The sequence below is a fragment of the Schistocerca nitens genome, chromosome 2 (assembly GCF_023898315.1).
Source record: "Schistocerca nitens isolate TAMUIC-IGC-003100 chromosome 2, iqSchNite1.1, whole genome shotgun sequence".
In the NCBI taxonomy this organism is placed as follows: Eukaryota; Metazoa; Arthropoda; class Insecta; order Orthoptera; family Acrididae; genus Schistocerca; species Schistocerca nitens.
In genome coordinates, this window is record NC_064615.1 from 887,938,582 (window position 1) to 887,955,071 (window position 16,490).

General features: G+C 39.0%; 1 protein-coding gene across 1 annotated transcript in view; it reads right to left on the bottom strand.

Annotated features, from left to right (window-relative positions):
- Nucleotides 1-16,490, bottom strand: part of LOC126237196 (mediator of RNA polymerase II transcription subunit 14) — a 171,231-nt gene that overhangs the window by 89,077 nt on the left and 65,664 nt on the right. The window contains exon 11 of the mRNA XM_049947075.1: nucleotides 3,448-3,652. Within this exon, the coding sequence (XP_049803032.1) occupies nucleotides 3,448-3,652 (205 nt within the window). The remainder of the gene's footprint in view (nucleotides 1-3,447; nucleotides 3,653-16,490) is intronic.

Genomic DNA, 16,490 nt, shown 5'->3' on the forward strand with positions numbered 1-16,490 from the left:
TGAGAACAGCCAACAGCCTTGCTACAGTGGTAACATCAGTTCCCGTTAGATCACTGAGGTTAACTGCTGTTGGGCTGGACTAGTGTGGTGGGTCAGAACCGTTGGGCCTTCAAGGCCTGGTCCAATGGAGGTTACATTTTTAAATTTTTGAGAAAATTTCTCTTAGATAAAATCAGTTGTTTCAATAAAAAATGTTTTATTGTAGTCAAGACTGTTTTTAATGTATTCTAAAATATTTATCTTTATTCTCTGGTTGTTGTTCTGGCAGTGTAATTAGATCATCAGATCTCCCATTTTTACTGTTCTGTTTCCTATCATACATTGCCTTAACCATTTCTTTCTCATACCCGTTTCTGATCACTGTTTAACTCTTTGTCAATTTTGTTTTTATCAAGTGGAGTATTTAAAATTCTACTTGTCACAGAACAAAAGAAGGTTCTTTTTACAACAATTTTAGTTACACTTCTAAATACAAACACAATTCATTCATTTAGCATCTCTCTCACTACTGATAATTGAACAGTGGTTGGCATTGCAGCAAACTATGGGTGTATCATATGTCTTTGCCTAACTATACTATAGTACAATAAGATACAGTACATAGTCTTGCTTCACTGTGATTTGAAAAACACATCAATAGGTGACGGTTTTTTTTTTTCCTACTTTTAATATTGTGTTGTTCATCTTAGTTAATCGGTTCATCACTTATTCGTCAACTTCAAAATTTGGCATACAATGCTTAACTGTGTCCATTGCTTCAATAGCTTTTGGACAGGCAAAGGTTCTGGTTCACCCCCGTCTTCACTTCCTTCTTAATTCTCTGCCCTAGGTAACTGCAACACTTCATCAATTGTCAAGGACTGACAGATGGCTGGCTGCCCCATTATTTACTGCCATGTTCAGTCACAATTCCTTTATTTTCTGGTATGATGCCTTCTGTAAGTATCCAATAAAAGCCAGACTTGTTGAAGCAGCTAGAAATTGCACTTCCTTACATGGGGTTCCAGGCACTTCTTACAAAATGCGTAAGATTCAGGATCATTATCTTTCTTATTGTAGAATGAAGATAGGCGTGCCTCTGCCTGCCTCTCCTTTACTAGAATCTCTTTGTTGCTGGCATTTTATACTGCCTTGGGTGAGGGACTGAAGGTGGCTCATACAGTCAGGTGGAAAAAACGCTACATTTATATTACATAGATATGACATATTTTGAGTATACACTGCACATTGGTCAATAAACAGGATGATTTTCCTATTTCTAACACCCAACCTTGCATTCCAGGCGCACAAGAATTGTTTGAATATAGTCGTCATTACCCACACTTTTGCATGTATAAATATATGGAAATATTTGCACATTTTTACATCACTGTGGACTCTTCACCTTTCCAATTACTAGTGGCACCATTTTCTGTCCCATTTTCATTATAACATAATGGACAGTTAGCGTCTCTCTACTAAATTTATCACCATGGCATTTCTTTCCTCTGGACTCAACAGTTTTGTCAGGTGGAAGGTGAAAAAATAAGTCCGTTTCACCTGAATGTTACATTCCATTTCACCTGAATTACATTTATCATTGTGATGATACCTTTCTATGACTAATGGAAGAATATTTTTTCCATGACTGAACAGTGTCAATGTTAATGCTTCCAGCCTTATCTTGAACACATTTACACACACATCGTTTTGGTTCTTGAACCCCTGATCCACTCACTGGATGCTTTGAGATCTGTGAGACCCACCTTTTGTGCCAAACACATTGCTTCAGCAAGGAGTAAGTACAAGTTCCTTTTATCCAGTTCCGTAGCATGTTTTCCAGTTCCGGAGACCAATTGTCTCACACTCGTTTTTATTTGCTGTGACCTCCTTCAAAACATACTCCTTGAATTATTTTTCATTTGCTCAATATTTTATATAATGTTGAAAGCGGAATGTTCGATTTTTGTGCAGTATCAACATGCTTCATGTGCAAATTTTAATCCACATCTCGAATAATGTTCCACTTTCCATCATATGTGAACTGTCTCACTACTTTTTTGTCCATTATGTATACTATTCAACACAAACAGATCAGGGCCAGTGTGTCATTCAGATGCTAACCATGAACAAAGGGCACCAGTGACAGGGGTCCATGCTAGTAAATATTCACTTTATTGTTGGGCCACTACAACTTCGTACCAACCTCCAAGCGATACTTTTCTGTAGAAGTCGGAAGGCTCTGAACTACTTCTAAACTATACATATTACTTCTATTAATCATTTCTACCTTAGAATATGATCTAAAAACAAAGATGATGTGACTCACCAAACGAAAGTGCTGGCAGGTTGATAGACACACAAGCAAACACAAACATACACACAAAATTCAAGCTTTCGCAACCAACGGTTGCTTCATCAGGAAAGAAACCCAAATCCTTTCGTCTTTCCCTCTCCTTCCCTCTTTCCTGATGAAGCAACCGTTGGTTGCGAAAGCTTGAATTTTGTGTGTGTGTTTGTTTGTGTGTCTATTAACCTGCCAGCGCTTCCGTTTGGTAAGTCACATCATCTTTGTTTTTAGATATATTTTTCCCACGTGGAATGTTTCCCTCTATTATATTCATAGAATATGATCTGTATGACATGCAAAGTTGCTCACACTGTACAAAACTGTATCCCAACACGCTTCCCCACTCTTGGCCATAAATGTCCTACTTCCAGCATTCCCACAACTCCAGGTAGCAAAAAAAGTTGCAGTGGCCAAACAGTACTGATACTGCCAGATTTGAATGTGATGAGTGGTGAGAGAGAACAAAGAGTTGTTTTAACATGCAATTAACGCATCTGGGAATAGGACTTAAAAATAGACATACTATGTGGGAACATCAGGTATCAGGGACATACTAACAAGCTTCCACAGTACTACCTCAAAAAATATTCTTTCGACCATTTGCATAATGCTCTAACATTAATTTTTGCTTGCCCTGAAACAGGTGTTTACAAACAAAACTGGTTACTGCAGGAAGATACAAAAGTTCACCTAATTAGCAGTCAATCTCAAATTTAAAGCAGTGAGAACAGTGAAAAGGCTGGAATACAAATTTAAGAAACAATGAATCAACAATTTTTAGAGCCATCAGTCCCCTCAACAAAGCAGGCATGCACACACTCCTGTCTGGCAGGTGCTTCCTAGCACTTTACTTCACAGATGCTCCCTTTAACGCTTCTTATTTATTTTCTTCTACATTTTCTCTTCACACGTAATAGAAAGAATGTAGACTGCCAACAATCAACATTTTACCCATTATACACATCTTTGCTTTCTTTCTGATTAAGGTGACTTTCTTGCCTGGCATTATTCATTATTGATGTTAACACACAGACATTAAAGCAAAATAGCCTTATTTCAATACTAGTAACATGTAGCTCCACAACATAATAGCACAGAGACTTTGACTTGAGACAAACCTTAGTTCTGAGATGAGAGCAGGCAGCCGTGCATGGTCATTGTTCAGTGCAGTTTGGAGCTCAGGCACAAGGGGAGCATCATGCTGTGGGACATGGCATTGTAACATTCCTGTGTGTGTGTCCACAGTCACCAACAACTGCTCAGCTCGAAGACACGGAGATAGCACAGGTACAGCCAATATAGCTGGTGATCCTTGCAAGGGACCTATGACAAGCACCTATATGAGTAAGCTAGAATCCAAAGAACACAAATATTAAGTATATCAGAACCTTGATTGGCAAAACCAAAATAAAAGTTGTGACTGAGAGTAAGTAGTACTGCAGATAGTCAGTATGTAAAACTATTACTTTGCTGTTAACAAATAGTTTGCAACATGTTTCATGTCAATTGATACTGGAAAACAGATGTCTTCTCACAAGTGGCTACATTTGATCCTTTTAACAGTTTCTTTTAATTTACTGTCATGCAAAATTATGTGCTTTAGGAACACTGATTCTGTAATATGTTAATTGTACACAAGGTTTCTTTCCATTCATACTTCACACACCCAAAAAGTAAAAACACAAAAGAAGAAGTAGTTAACATCTGAAAATGACCTACAAAGTGAAGGGAAAAAAGTGTTATGTAAATGGATGAATAGTAGTACGAAAAAATTAACCAATAAACAAATGTGGGCTAACACCGATATTTCAACAATAACAGATACAATGTTTGTAAAAAAATGTTTCGAACAAGAAACAATTCAATAATTCTCAAGTAAATGGAAAAAAATCATCTTCTGATCTAACAATTATCCTTTAAGTTCAGGATCCTGTGCTATTAACCCTGGAGAACTCACATGAGACATACTTTCACACTGAAGTTCTAGGATACAACTATACCCATTTAAAAATCATTGGCTTTTTAGAAGTTATCCATTTATTCTGTTATAGGGTGTATACACAGACAAGGGATAAAAACCCTGATTTTTCCCAGATTTCCTGGTTAAAAATACAGTATTTCCTGGGAGAAAATACACCATACCTAGAGTGAATGTACATTTTTTCCTATGTTAAGTGACAATACACTTTTCCCTGGAGCTGTAAGGAAACATTTAACAAATGCCATAAACAGTATGGTGACTGCAACATGATGTTATTTTTGATTTTTTTCAAATGGACTAAGCTACAGATCAGTATTACACAACAACCTGGTTTTTTACTGTTACATTGTTGGCTTCGCCAACTCACAACCAAATTGTTACCTTCCATTCTAACCTACACCTTGGGCTAAGCTAAAGATCAATCTGCCACCACAACCAGGAATTCAATTCTCCTTCTCCTTCGTTTTTTCCATGTTCATTGGCTTCATCAATTAACAACAAAACTGTGAATATATGGTAGAAAAATTGACAGGACAGCAGCCATCAAATTAAAATTTCCAGGCTATTATATCTTCAGAGGTAAATTGGCGACCTGCAACCAGAACTCTAGGGAATGTCGAATATACAACAGTATCGATTGAAAGTAATCGATTGGCATTCTTGTGCTCAGGTACATCAATGCAGATAAAAACATGATAATTCTTACTGCAGATAAGGGTAATGCCATGGTCCTAATGAAGACTATCATGAAAAGATCAAAAATGTTTCGGATCCCACCAGTTATTAAAAAAACCTTCACAAGCATCCAACTACGAAGATCTTAAAAATCGTTAATCGATTGGTGAAAGCATCTTCACTCTTCTCTGACGACGAGAAACTACTGTGCAACGTGGAAGTACACCCACCTAGGCTCTATGGATTAACCAAAGTGCACAAACCACACATTCCTTTGAGGCCTATTGTGAGTGCTATAGGGTCTCCCACCCACAAATTTGCTAGACACCTTGCCTCACTGCTGCAACCGTATGTTAGTGGAACTGATAGCCATATTAAAAATTCATAACATTTCATCGAATATTAAAAGAAATGCACATGGGCCAAGATGTTATCCTTGTTAGTTTTGATGCTGTCTCATTATGTAAGATGATTCCAGTGAACAAAGCTAACTCATGTAAGGCTGATATTTTTCCAGTAGATATTGTGGGGTTATTCACACACTGCCTCACCATGACCTATTTCAATACAAAAAAAAAAAATGGTTCAAATAGCTCTGAGCACTATGGGACTTAACTTCTAAGGTCATCAGTCCCCTAGAACTTAGAACTACTTAAACCTAACTAACCTAAGGACATCACACACATCCATGCCCGAGGCAGGATTCGAACCTGCGACTGTAGCGGTCGCGCGGTTCCAGACTGTAGCGCCTTTAACCGCTTGGCCACCCCGGCCGGCTATTTCAATACAATAATTATTTTTATGAACAGATTAACGGAGTGGCTATAGGCAGTCCTCTTACGCCAGCTGTTGGAGAACTTCAAATAACAGGTATTGCAGACTGCCAGGAAAAGACCAGCCGGGTGGTACCGCTATGTCAATGATACTTTCTCAGTATGGACACACGGTGCAGACGAATTGGATGCCTTCCTTACACATCTCAACAGTATCAAACCAAAAATACAACTTACTATTAAGGCAGACAATAATGGCCAACTGAATTTCTTGGATTTGTCTGTTATCAAGCAAGGGGACAGGACTTTGGACCCTACCCGCATAAAGATTCTAACCGCCGCCCCAGACAAAAAAGAGGGGTGATTAAATCCTTGGTAGATAGAGTGCACAAAATTTGTGAACCGACTTACTTAAAAGATGAGCTTGAACATCTACAGTCGATGTTCAAGAAGGACAGTTATTCTAACAAGGAGATAGACAGCACACTTCACCTAGGTAGAGAATCAGGACCCATGAGGAATGAAGACGGCCCAAAGGGAAAGTTTCCCTTTCATTCATCAGTACGATTACAGATTGCATTGTGAAAGTGTTGAGAAAGTACGGTGTGGAAACTACATTGTAGAATCCCTTGCAGTTCTGGACTGGTTTATATTGGTACTACACAAAGAAGTGTTAACACCTGCCTCGAACACAAGAGGAATTGCTGTCTGGGACATATGGATAAATCGGCCGTAGAGGAACATCTTTATACTGAGAGGGTGATCATGAAATAAAATTCATTGAGATGAGTGTCATATCAAAAACATTCATTATCAACCACATATCTATAGAGAGGCTACTGAGATTTATAAACATCATAACAATTTTAACAGAAAAGGTGGTAAATTAGATCAAATTTGGATGTCAACACTGCAACATGGGAATGACTATAGATTACTTTCAACCAAGAATGTTGGCATTACCAGCGATAATCTCATAGCCAACATCACATGACACGCTGTGGTGCCCTCTATACTGCCTATATATTCACCACTCTCTCGAGTTCTGGTTGCAGTTCACCATTTTACCTCTGAATATGTCTCCTGCAGTCAGAGAAGAAACATTTGGAGACGGTTTTAAGCATCGACCACAAGCTAATAGACTGGGAGTTTTAAGTGATGTCACTACCAGCTGTGAAAGCTTACATTGTATTGTCTATCCCTTGAACGGTAAAGGTGTTGTACCTCAGCGTAGAGCAGCCTGGCACTTCAGGAAACCAACCCCAGCAAAAACAACACTTTTTGGAATGATCTTTGATGTGTGGCAACATGTACAGTGCATATTTTCGTGTTACAATAGTATAAACACAAATTCCACCAAAAACAGCACTGTAGCTTCTGAAGTACTAAAACCGAGACTGCGGTGTACTTTTGTCAACCAGTCATAACTGACGTCACATGATCTCAGCAGCTAATGACAACGGATATTCAGAGCATATGACATGTGATGTCATCTGTCAACAGCAACATGACTGTTAAGTAACATGAACAGACAAATAGGAGATGTTAATGGCTTAAATTAATATGAATACAATATAGCTACAGGAAAAGGTAAGCTGTCTCATATAATAGTCATCTTTCTTAGCATATGTTACCTTTACCTCTACCTTTACATCTACATCTACATCTAGATCTAGATGGTTACTCTGCAATTCACACTTAAGTGCCTGGCGGAGGGTTCATCGGACCATTTTCATACTACTTTTCGACCATTCCACTCTCGAATGGCGCACGGGAAAAAGGAACACCTAAATCTTTCTGTTCGAGCTCTGATTTCTCTTATTTTATGATGATGATCATTTCTCCCTACATCGGTGGGTGTCAACAAAATATTTTCACACTCGGAAGAGAAAGTTGGTGATCGAAATTTCGTAAATACACTACTGGCCATTAAAATTGCTACACCACGAAGATGATGTGCTACAGACGCGAAATTTAACCGACAGGAAGAAGATGCTGTGATATGCAAATGATTAGCTTTTCAGAGCATTCACACAATGTTGGCACCGGTGGCGACACCTACAACGTGCTGACAGGAGGAAAGTTTCCAACCGATTTCTCATACACAAACAGCAGTTGACCGGCATTGCCTGGTGAAACGTTGTTGTGATGCCTTGTGTAAGGAGGAGAAATGCGTACCATCACGTTTCTGGCTTTGATAAAGGTCGGATTGTAGCCTATCGCGATTGCGGTTCATCGTATCGCGACATTGCTGCTCGCATTGGTCGAGATCCAATGACTGTTAGCGAAGATGGAATCGGTGGGTTCAGCAGGGTAATATGGAATGCCGTGCTGGATCCCAACGGCCTCGTATCACTAGCAGTCGAGATGACAGGCATCTTATCTGCATGGCTGTAATGGATCGTGCAGCCACGTCTCAATCCCTGAGTCAACAGATGGGAATGTTTGCAAGACAACAACCGTCTGCTGGAACAGTTCGACGACGTTTGCCGCAGCATGGACTATCAGCTCGGAGAACTTGGCTGCGGTTACCCTTGATGCTGCATCACAGACAGGAGCACCTGCGATTGTGTACTCAACTACGAACCTGGGTGCACGAATGGCAAAACGTCATTTTTTTCAGATGAATCCAGGTTCTGTTTACAGTATCATGATGGTCGCATCCATGTTTGGTGACATCGCGGTGAACGCACATTGGAAGCGGGTATTCATCATCGCCATACTGGCATATCACCCAGCGTGATGGTATGGGGTGCCATTGGTTACACGTCTCTGTCACCTCTTGTTCGCATTGACGGCACTTTGAAGAGTAAACGTTACATTTCAGATGTGTTATGACCCGTGGCTCTACCCTTCATTCGATCCCTGCGAAACCCTACATTTCAGCAGGATAATGCACGACCGCATGTTGCAGGTCCTATACGGGCCTTGCTGGATACAGAAAATGTTCGACTGCTTAGCAATTTTAATGGCCAGTAGTGTAGTTACTTATATTGAAAGAGGGGGGGGGGGGGGATTTTGCAGGGGAAAGGCTAGAACAAACACATCTAACATATCAAGTATAAACCCATTAACTAATATTCTAGTCTTCAACATATAACCTGCTTGAAGATTTATAACAATTTTTTTATTTTTTAAATCAGCTTGTTTGCTGAGCACACATATAGGCTGATTGTTAAAGAGTGTAAATTTCAATTTCTTTGTAAATGTTCATAAGCATGCCCTTATTAAGTATGAGTAACACACATAATGTATTATTTTTATGTTATATGTTTACTGTTACGTAAGTGAGGACAGAAAGAAGATTTATAATGCACGACCGCATGTTGCAGGTCCTGTACGGGCCTTTCTGGATACAGAAAATGTTCGACTGCTGTCCTGGCCGGCACATTCTCCAGATCTCTCACCAACTGAAAACGTCTGGTCAATGGTGGCCGAGCAACTGGCTCGTCACGATACGCCAGTCACTACTCTTGATGAACTGTGGTATCTTGTTGAAGCTGCATGGGCAGCTGTACATGTGCACGCCATCCAAGCTCTGTTTGAAAAATGGTTCAAATGGCTCTGAGCACTATGGGACTTAACATCTATGGTCATCAGTCCCCTAGAACTTAGAACTACTTAAACCTAACTAACCTAAGGACAGCACACAACACCCAGCCATCACGAGGCAGAGAAAATCCCTGACCCCGCCGGGAATCGAACCCGGGAACCCGGGCGTGGGAAGCGAGAACGCTACCGCACGACCACGAGATGCGGGCAAGCTCTGTTTGACTCAATGCCCAGGTGTATCAAGACCGTTATTACGGCCAGAGGTGGTTCTTCTGGGTACTGATTTCTCTGGATCTACGCAACTGTGGTGTGCGTACTGTAAGACCTTCGGTACACACACCATCAGATTATTTGACTTGTCGCTCTAGTGAAGTAGGCGAGTGTCAGCAATATGTCTCGTGGACTTATTGTGTTGTGTTTATCTTCTGCTGTTAGGTCAGACGATAGAAATGCCACTTGCACGCTTAGAGTAGCAGATTGACCGTGAACAATTTGATTAATTTTCACACACATTTATTAAAATAATAACAAGCCTAAAAACTACTTAACTTGTTTCTAGATGCTATTTACAATTGACAATCCGAAGTTCCTTTGGTCTTGGTACGTTAATCTTAATCTCACATATCTCTGATACTTGACGAAGTGTCTATACATTTCTCTTCATGGCTATGTACAGGAATATGATAATCTTATCAGGCGCAGACTGAAACTTGACTATAGACTAATGCAGACTAATGCAGATTGATGCAGACTGAATAATCGGAGGTCTGTACACTCGTTATAATACCTCGCGTGTTCAGGTATCACTGCGCGAGTGTGATCCGCGAGGAGAAAAGGTTCTACGTTAACAGCAATCTCCTTGGCTCCGTTACATATTAATACGCGGTTCGGCGGAAGCAGAATTTAGTTCATCTCTTAGGTAGCGCCATCTCGTAGTGCGGAGACGAATGAGTGCTGCGCCTGCGCTGTTGTGCTTAGCGGGCCGCGCTCTATTGGGAAAGTTGTGTACGCGCTGACTACATGGAACTATGTACACAACAGCACCCAAATTGCATGAAAATTTAATCACATGTCAGTTCTAGTATATTTGTCCAATCAATACTTGTTTATCATCTGCATTTCTTCTTGGTGGAGCAATTTTAATGGCCAGTAGTGTAGATCTCACCACAAAGAAAAGCGCCTTTGTTTCAGTGACTGCTACCCCAACATGCATATCATATCAGTGACAGTCTCACCCCTACTGCGCGATAACACAAAACAAGCTGCCCTTCTTTGCACTTTTTCAACGTCCTTTAAGAGATATTTATCACAGATGAACCAGTAAAATTTTAAACAATGGCATATATGGCTGGTATTCTGGGCAAGCAATTTTTCTAAGTGGTTGTTCTTGAGGTGTTAAGTTTTGAATGATAGTCAAAGTTTCACAAAGCACCTAACATCCAGTATGTGTTGGTTTATCGATTATTCAAATGATTTTGAATTGCATCCCAGTTGGTTTTTGAACAATTTTTAACACATTCTAAGTTCATTTCTGAATGAATCATAAGTTTATTTTTCAATTCGTGCATAGTGATCGTGATGTCTCTGCCATGGGAATCCCCGTCACATCAAGCAATATAAAACTTTCCTGTAGACAAAAGGGTACAGGGCTATATGAGCTGAGCCGAATAAACAGGTAAATACCAATCGCTGTTTGTTTATGTGGTGGTTTGGGTGCGTGAATGATCAGCATTGTTATCATTGTTAGTGAAACCTATAGATTCACAATATCAGAGTGGAGATAAACAACTAACAGGAATAACAGGTAAGAATGATTACATATTATCTTCTCAGTGCATCCAAGATAATTACATTTTGACAGAAAATAATTTTTGCCAGATCACTACACTACCAGTTGTACAGTCTGTGATTAGCAGTCACTTTACATTCTATTCTTGGAATAGCGTGGAAAACACATTAACACAAAAGTCTAACCGGAGAATAAACGCGGGTAACTGAACCTGTGATTCTGGCAGTGTTGGTAAAGTTAACCAGAGAATAAGTTTCCACAATGGCAGGAATAGTTATGAAACTGGTGATGACAAGACTGTTTGTTAGAATGAGGAGGGAGAAGAAACAGGGACAACACGCAAGTTATATGGAAGAATAAGACAATTCCAAATTTATATAAACATTTTCTGCTACTACTTTTCGATCTCATGCTTGAGAAACTGGAGTGTATGGATGAAATGTAAAACTATTTCTTACCATAAAACTTTTTGCTTGTAGTAGCCTAACTGTAATTTGATATTGGCACTTCGTGAATTACGTTCTGTCTTGTTATTTATGTAAATGAGGTACACAAAAATGACCATTTGCGCCAAAACCGTCTCACTTATTTGGCATGTGTTACAATAACTGCCATATTAGAAAGGCCTATTTCATTTTATCTAGCAAACAGTGACAAATTGCACATAATCAAATCGAAAAACCACACCAGTGTTTGGTACTATTCGTATTATCAGCTTTTTCAGTATTAGAAAATGACATTTTGATTTTTCAGGTAGTAAACCATTTGACAAACTCTGATGATATAATAGATTTTATCACAAAAAGGAAAGCACACTGTGCAAAGCTGTAGTAAGATCAGACAGAAAAAAATGCTGGACCTAAGGACAGAAGAAATGTGTACTGTCTGGGTTGTCTCTTCTCTTTACTAGTTTTAGGTTTCCTATATTTCATTTTATGTCACACAAAAGAGAAAGTTATTGGCTAATAGGCAATAAAAAGTGCAAATTTTCTAAAGATTCTTATTCTCCCAGTCACAAAATAAATAAATAAATAAATAATCCCACCCAGTATTAACAGTGAATTTTTTAAGGGGGTAGGATGTCAAACCGGGCAATTGGGAGCAGGAGAGGCACCACAGGACATTTTAATTTCCACTGTCTTGAATATAGGTTTGGTGGCTCCCATTGCAAAATATACATGTTTGAATTCCACAGAGCAAAATACAGTGACGTGCGATAAAAGAGTGCTGTTTGAAGAGGCGTGGCACTGCACTTTGGCACACTTAAGACCGAACAATGTATCTTACACTTCCTCCAACACATATGTTTTATATATCAACCTCTTGTGAAAGATGTGTGCTACAAAATGAACAGATTTTTGAAAAATTGATTTTTTAAAAAATTTGTTGATGTCCTATGTCAAACTCTCAGGGGAGGGGGCACACCACTGTCAAGTTTTTGCCCTGGTTTGTAAATATCGTAGAACCGGGGCTGATCAAACACACTGTGATTTAAGAAATTCATCACACTCTCATACACATAACATAATTCATCCAGTGTAAAAGGAAATTTACTTTGAAAGTAATCAGAAAGAGATTTTCACTCTGTAGTGGAGTGTGAGCTGATATGAAACTTCCTGGCAGATTAAAACTGTGTGCCGGACCGAGACTCGAACTCGGGACCTTTGCCTTTCGCGGGCAAGTGCTCTACCAACTGAGCTACCCAAGCACGATCACGCCCCAGCCTCACAGCTTTACTTCTGCTAGAGCACTTCTGGTAGAGCACTTGCCCACGAAAGGCAAAGGTCCCGAGTTCGAGTCTCGGTCCGGCACACAGTTTTAATCTGCCAGGAAGTTTCTTTGAAAGTAATGCTTCTCAAACCACCAGTGGTAATATTTTCTCACAACCTGTTAGACTTGTAAGCAGTTGTGATCTCGTGTGTGTTCATCAAAAGCAGTTTCCTATTACGAAGTATTGCATAGTCTTCATCCTAAAGCCTTTGACTCGTTCTGCTGTTAGCAGATGCTTGCATGTGTGATATGTTTTGTTGTGAACGACGCAATTTCTTCGCAAAGAAAAATTTTTTGGTGTTATTCTCACTTTTATGTTTTACTTCTGCAATGTTATTCTCCAGTAGTGGGCTATAGTAAAATTCTTTGCCATAGTGTCAGTTCTTACCCCTCAAAATTACAAAAATTTGAGTGAAAACTAAAACAATGAAAAATTCCTGTAATTCTAAAATCTTCCTGGATTTTTTCCAGGTGAAAAAATTTTTGTGTTTTTCATGGGGTGTGTACACCCTGCATCAATATTTTACACATGGTCAGCATTGAAACCATCAGAAAAAGACTACCATTAGAGCTACATGAGAGTTGAGGAGCCAGATGAGGACTGAAGAGCTGGATGGGCATTAAGAAGCTGGACGGGCACTGAGAAGCTAGATGGTTGCTGAAGGTGGTGATTGTTGTTGTTGTTGTTGTTGTTGTTGTTGTTAAGCACCCATACCAAAATTTTATCATGAGATGAATGTGAATAAAGGTCACAAAAACTATTGAAACTTGAACCGGGAAAAAAAGAAAAAAATAGAGCCGCCAACCCCACAAACATAAACACAGTGAAAATCATGTCCTCTAGATAGTAAAAGTAGTGGAAAGAGTTAAACATTACAGCAGACAGCTATGGTTAATTGATCGTGGAAATAAAAGGCATGAGGCAGCCACTCTGCAACAGACTAAAATCTTCAGCTTAAAACTGAGGCCAGAGTCTAGACTCTTCACAAAATTTTAATAGCTTCATCACACTCATTGTTATCAGCTAAAATAGAAATCTCATTAGTTGCAGAGAGGATTTTGATCCAATTGTGATTAATAACTACTCTGATCATACGGCAGATTTGTGGGTACAATTTATTAATGTTTATCAAACAATGGAAAATCCAGATTGGAATGTAACAATGTTATGAGAAGGAAAGTTGCCACTCACCATATAGTGGAGATGCTGAGTCGCAGATAGGCACAACAAAAAGTGTTTCACACTTAAAGCTTTCAGCCAATGGCCTTTCTCAACAATAGACATATGCACACGCGCGCATGCACGTGGCTGCAGTCTCAGGCAATTGTGCAGTGCGGTTTCAGTAGCCTGAGACTGCAGTCGTGTGTGTGAGTTGAGTGAGTGAGTGAGTGAGTGAGTGAGTGAGTGAGCGTGCGTGCGTGTTGTGTGTTGTTGACAAAGGTCATTGGCCGAAAGCTTTAAGAGTGAAACTCTTTTTGTTGTGACTATCTGCGACTCAGCAATATGGTGAGTGGAAACTTTCCTTCTCATAATATTATTTATTAATGTTTTATATGAATTGAATTATAATGGATTAAAGTTAAGTTGTGAAAATGATGCCATTCAAACCAGCAAACAGTCGATACACCTCAAGAGAGCAATCGTGGCTCAAGAGTGCAGCAAGCATGACCAACTGCACATCTGGTGTGGTGGTCTAGTGGCAGTCTGCATGGTAGGAAAGCAAGAGGTTGTGGCATCAAATTCTGGATGGGTCATTATTTTCGCTATGCCTTTTAACCCATTCACCTCTCAATGATGTGGAGATTTGGCAGAAACAAAATGTGGCTCTGACTCCACGTTACACTGTAACTTCCCTTTCCCCATTGGATAACTCGTTACTGACATCCAAGTCACCTATTTGAGCATCCAAATTATTGCAATTATTTCAGAACAACTGCACAGCAAAAAAACAAGCACATCCAAAATCAGTGATTTTCAATTAAAGTAGAAACCCAATATACCGCAGATATGGATATAACGCAGTATAAAGAATGTCCCTCAAAATAAAATACCATTTTGAATGATTTTTGCACTCTCAGTACATTTTATAAACTTGGAAAAAATCTTATTACAGACTAGATGTAGCTTTTCTGCAGCATAATTTACTGGTGCAACCTCCATGCTCTCTAAACAATAACCAAAATAGACGTTTATAATTAAACTCAACCTTTGGTTTGTCTTATCAACATATCAGAATTATTGCTTGACAGAAGCTTTGAATACAAATCTCATGGTTAACACTGTGTAAAAGTCAACAAAGTGACAAAGCAATAGTGCTTGGTAACGAAATGAGCACAACCACCATATGGGTCATAAATTATTCATTCACTGTCTAGACTTCTGTTGCTTGTTATGAAGTCACAGGAATGGAAAGCTTATTTTGTGAGTGATAAACTAAAAATTACTGATCATGTGAAGAATGATTAAACTAAAGCAAGTTTAACATGCGGGTGTAGTGTATCTGAAGGACCAGTCAGGGGATGGGAGAAAGAAGAGAATAAACCTAGAAGCTTTGTAAACATAGTTGAAAATGATCTGGGAATGGACGGAAAAGGGTTGAACTAGGAAAAGACAGTGAAATTGATGTATGCCTTTGTAGGTGGTTTTTAATGAAGAGAAGAGAAGTTTTGCCACTTCATGTGCTAATTATTAAGCCCAAGCTGAAAAATTTCACTTTTATTTACATGACAACACAGATTTTATAGCTTCTGAAAGATGTTTTTCAAGATGAAAATCTCACCACGGAATTCACAAAACGACCACTGTAGGAGAAGCAAGGTGTTGCAACAGTGAATCTGCTCCGCGGTTTCCTGAAATACTACACAAAGTAATGGTAGATGAAAATTTAAATGATCATCACATGTGTAATTGTGATAAATAGCGCTTTATTATCAATTGCTTTGAACCAGAACACTATTTCAAAAAATAAATAAATAAAAATAAAAAAATCAGGCAATAAGATGGGTTTGAAAATGAACATTGACATAATATTACTGCTGGAACACTTTGCGGGGTATAATGTCACGATCCACAAAACTCTTCTGAACCTAGTGTCCCAACCTAATGTTTCATCCAGGTAGAGACGATTCTTGTCAAAGATAAAACTTAACTATTGATTGTCCTCTCCTTAAAGATAAACTGATTGTTGTCTTTACAAAGATAAAAAACTGTTTAGCAATTCTGCAGAGCTGCTGTCCACATGTCGCCAAGTTTCATGGTCTCTTCTTTCCTATTAAAATTATCCCTCTGATTAAATATTTCAGTGGCTTCTCTACATAGCTGTGGATAATAGTTCTTCATCATAGATAAAATTTTGTGACTTCCTGACTGAAGAGTTACATATGATTGGTCTGTTTTGCCTAGCCAGCAGACACTTTGTGTTTCTTTAGTCATGTATTCACATTTATCTTGGTTGTTCCAACATAAATTTCACCACTCATTCACTTAATTTTATATATTCCACATTCTGACACAGAAAGCTGTTTATCCTTTACAAATGAGAGTGCTTGACCTTTTCGTCTGTTGGTCTAAAAAACGATGTAATGTTATGTTTCTGTAAAATCTTTCTGATCTGATCTGTT